A 5,000-nucleotide genomic window follows, 5' to 3' on the forward strand; every position below is an offset into this window, starting at 1 on the left:
TCCACACCCCTCCACCCTCCCTCCTATCTTAGCACCTCCTGGATGACGGGTCATACCTGACCCTGTCCACTGCAAGACACAGTACATCCACAGCAAGGCCGCTTCATAAAATCGGCGACCCCCCCCTCCGTCCACCCCATTGCATAAAAGGAGAAGACGGGGAGAAATCCCTTCGGGCTGCGTCAAATTTTGCTCATACTACCTCACCCCCCTTCACCCCGCCCATTCCACCTCATGCATCACAACATCATCTATATACATCCATTCTTCATTCACCCTTGTCTTCTGCCCTCTCCTGTCCTTCCTCAACAGACATTCCTCTCTTCCCCAAAGCCCCTTTCACCCCATCCATCCATCTCATCCTAGGACGTCCCCTCATGTTCACTCCCTCCACATCTGCCTTCCATACCTCTTTTACTAGTCTTTCTTCACTCATTCTTTCCATGTGTCCAAACCATCCTAATACTCTTTCATCAGCCCTATCTCCCAACTCCCTTTCCACCCCTGTTCTCCTCCTCACCTCCTCCTTTCTCACTCTATCCAGCCTAGTAACCCTTATCATACTTCTCAGGCACCTCATCTCAAACACATTCAAATTCCTTCTCTCTTCCTTTCTTATGTACCATGTTTCTGTCCCACACAGTTTTGTCGGCACAATCACTCCTTCATACAGTCTCCTCTTAGCATCTATTCCCAAATGTCTATTCCTCATTATATTCTTTAATCCACCAAGACATTTACTCGCTTCTCTCAATCTACATTCTACTTCCACCTTCACTCCACCTTTTCCTGCCATATTTGCACCCAAGTGTCTAAAGCTATCCACTTCCTCCAGTCGCTCTCCATTAATGCTCACTTCCAGTCTACTGGCACTTTCACCCCTTGTACATCTCATCACCTTACTTTTACCCACATTTATCTATCACATATTCTCCCAAACTCTGTCACCAACTTTCTTAATCCCTCCTCCGATCCTGCCACAAGCGCAGTGTCGTCCGCAAACAACAGCTGGCTCACATCCCACTTTTCTCCATTTTCTTTAATCATCTCCAATCCCTGAACCACTACCCTTGCATTTACCTTTCGCACTACCCAATCCATGTATAAGTTGAACAGCCAGGTCGACATAACCCATCCTTGATGAAGTCTCACCTTTACCTCGAACCACTCACTCTCTCCATTTCTAATCCTGACACAAGCTCTACATATATACATATATATATATATACATATATATATATATATACATATATATATATATATATATATATATATATATATATATATATATATATAAACTTTTTTATTCCACAGTCGGAAAAAGAAGACACTAATGTCGAATGTTCTGTATATTTCGATCACTAACTGTGACCCTCTTCAGCAGAATGAATACATAGTGGAAGGCATATGCTTATATACAAAGGTGTGAGGTGGGAGAAGGAACAAGCTCAGGTAACGTGACCGATGCTCCGCAGGTCGCCTGGGGTTTTGTGACCTTGGAGTATATGAGGTAGCACTTGGCTGACTGCTGAGGTGGTAATGCAGTCAGGTGACCACTGACCATTTGATATATTGAAATTAGGAAGATATTTAATCAGGGAAGACTCTATTATTTTCCTTTTGAAGCTACATGTTGATTTATAAATTATTTCAGCATCATCCCAATGCATGCGGTGATCTTTATTGGCAATGTGCTGAAATACCGCGGAACTTTGTTGACCATATTTTACAGAATTTTTATGCTCTTTAATTCTGGTTGCCAAATCTCTTCCGACTGTGGGATAAAAAGTTTATTTTATCTATGTGCTACGACATTACTTTATAGTGGATATATATATATAGATATGTGTATATATATATGTATATATATGTATCTGTATATATATATGTATATGTATATATACATATATATATACATATTCATATATATATATACATATATATATATATATATATATATATACACATATATATATACATATACACACACACACACACACACATATATATATATATATATATATATATATATATATACATCATGCATACATAAATACTTACATACAAACATACATACATACACACACACACACATATGTATATATATACATACATACATACATGCATGCATACATGCATACATACATACATACATACATACTTCTATACATATATATATACATACATACATACATGCATACAGACAGACAGACATACATACAAGCAAACATACGGCGCAGTTGGTAGAGTTCCCGGATAACACTACGGAGGTTCGAATCCCGCCCAGGTTTGAAATAATTTCAGTATCACTGCTTTGCGAGTCGTTACTCCAACTCTCGTCGGTGGAGAGTTGTATGTGTGTGCGTGTGCGCGTAAGGTCATAGCACTACCCATAGATCGGTCATATATGAGCTCTGAGCTCCCTTCCGGGAGTGAAATATCTTTCGATCACTAGTCTAACATACATACATACATACATACATACATACATACATACATACATACATACATACATACATACATACATACATACATACATACATACATATATACATATAGTGTACATACATTATTTCAGTATGTATGACTTTTTCATCCCACCCTACCTTGAGAGAAGGTATATCGATAGTCAAAACAAGTCCTATAAGCCACGGTGCTCATGCAGCAAGTGGCACGCTGACTACGACATCGACCGACCGAATGCCATTGCGCGTGGCTTCGGTAAAGTAAATTATTGCGACATTATTTTCATCAACATGGGAAGGAACTTATGATTACTCGCCAGTGACCTTGGTTTTTCTTCTTCTTCTTCTTCTTGTATATTTGTATATGTTTCAGTCGTCATGGGGACTTTTGAGGAAGTTGAGTGAGTCGAAGACCGTCGAGATGAAGAATGGGCTAGTTTGAGACACGGGTAAGCTTAACATAGGTTGATTATTCTGTTCACGAATAGATAGTAGAGTTCAAGCTAATGTACATATTTCGGTTTAATGTTTTGAAATATCGTATGACATTTTTTTTACCTTCAGAATATTATAAAAAAAAATTGTACTTTAATCAGAAATTACACATAATTGTATATGCATACACGTTGTTTGAAAATAAATTATCTTTCATATTTGGTCAAATTTCCGTAACAAGGCTGTAGATCCATCTTAAAATTTAATTTGCCTTCCCCTCCATCTCTCCCGTTCTAAATATGGCAAAATAAATTACCAACAATCTATTTCATCACCTAATGTTCAGATTAGTTTAACTATACAAGAGATTGGCTAGTATTCATTTTGTTCAACTTCAAATGAACTTAGCATAATGTTCACTATTTCCGTAAGATCATATATTTTGTTACTGTAATCACTATAGTAATACATGCTTTATTAGTCGTTTGGTTTCTGCGGTTAAAATATCACTATACTGTATTTCATAAGAACTACTATTTATTACTATTATTTTGTTGGAATATTATGATTACTAAAAATTCAACTCCAATTTTTACTGTTAACTTCCTAGTGTTACTAGATACCGTTACTAGGTACTAGATACTATTGACCTTCCGTGATTACTATAATTCTTTTCTAGGTGATTTACAAGTGAGAAAATATAGCTACTAACGTTTGCTATTTTTCTTATTAATTATATGCAATTTCTACTTTCATTTTTTATGTTTCATCTATGTTGTTTTAAATCTATTTCTTTTCTATTTATTCTATAATTACCACATCTAGTATGGGGGACAAAGATATGGTTTATGTTGATTTAATAATTTTTGATAGCTAAATCTCTAATACTCTGATTTTTTATCAATAACTTATCATGGTATCAATGTTAGGCAGCGCGGTAGCCCAGTTGATACAGTCTTGAAATCAGGATCTGGGAGTCGTGAGCTCGAGTCCTAGAACCTGCTGCAGGCCTGCAGCTGTGTTGGTTCCCTACAACCCTGGCCAGGTAGGGAGGGGACCCAACGTCGACAAAAAAAAAAAAAACTTGCCGGAATTGACAGGGCTATCCCCTAGCAGGGGTTTCTCACTTCGCACTTCATGGAAGTATGATGAATTATAAATGCTTAGTGGTACCATTGTATCCACTCGCTCGCTTCACTGTCACTCATAATGCCGATTCATTTCTTTTACTTTTCATTAACTAAATTCTAGGTTTGGGTCTCTATTTTTAGGTCTCACCTTTGGTCATCTAAAAAATTTTACCTCTTACCTTGGATTGATTGTCGAGGAGCCAACTCTTATTTCTTAGTTCGCCGTACAAACCATTTCGTTCACGTTCCAGTAGTTTGACCATGTGCGCAAGTTCGAACTATTTTGGAAACAATGAAATAGGTTTGAAAACAAAACACATAATGAATAAATAAATAAATAAGTAAGCTTTGTGGGAAGGAGAAAATATTATCAAAACTACATATGTCATGGATGTAATTAACAAAAAGAATTGTATCACAAGGGTAACTCATACAAAGTGCAATAATTCAATCATAGGGAAATAGATTTAATTTAACATTTTGAGAAAAAGGGAAATGTATCCAATTTCACTATCGTTGTTTATTGTATAAACTTTATAGTGAAAAGCACCAGACGATATTATCCAGCTCGGGTTGGACAACGACCTGGCTGGGGTGTTGATCAATCAAGATCCTTTCATACTAGAACCTTATCACTACGCCTATCCTACCTCGGGATAGTCCTACTACAAGTTTAGTTTCAATCGGCTCGTACACAGTTTTATTGACACAATATATTGATTCAATATTATTGTCTCCCCAGCAAGTCTTGTAACCATTACTAACATAATGATAGACCACACGCCATGACACGTAATCCATATACATGCAAGATGGTACTCGTCTTTACCAAGATCTCCAATCTTGCTTACCTCGCATTTCTCAATCACAAAACACATGACTCAAGGAATGTAAACGTATCACAAGAACGCCATCGCGCCATCATCCAACAAGGAAGTATCTAATGTCACCAGACAGTTCATTGACCTTT

The 5,000-nt window shown here is 37.2% G+C and overlaps 1 protein-coding gene across 2 annotated transcripts in view; it reads right to left on the reverse strand.

The window, feature by feature from the left end:
• LOC143028335 (uncharacterized) overlaps nucleotides 1-5,000 on the reverse strand; it is a 279,954-nt gene that overhangs the window by 41,017 nt on the left and 233,937 nt on the right. For both annotated transcript variants that reach the window (XM_076190270.1, XM_076190269.1), the window contains exon 6: nucleotides 4,210-4,308. In XM_076190270.1, coding sequence (XP_076046385.1) covers nucleotides 4,210-4,308 — 99 coding nt within the window. The remainder of the gene's footprint in view (nucleotides 1-4,209; nucleotides 4,309-5,000) is intronic.

This window comes from Oratosquilla oratoria, chromosome 9, assembly GCF_046742065.1.
Source record: "Oratosquilla oratoria isolate Oo_2021 chromosome 9, ASM4674206v1, whole genome shotgun sequence".
Taxonomy (NCBI): domain Eukaryota; kingdom Metazoa; phylum Arthropoda; class Malacostraca; order Stomatopoda; family Squillidae; genus Oratosquilla; species Oratosquilla oratoria.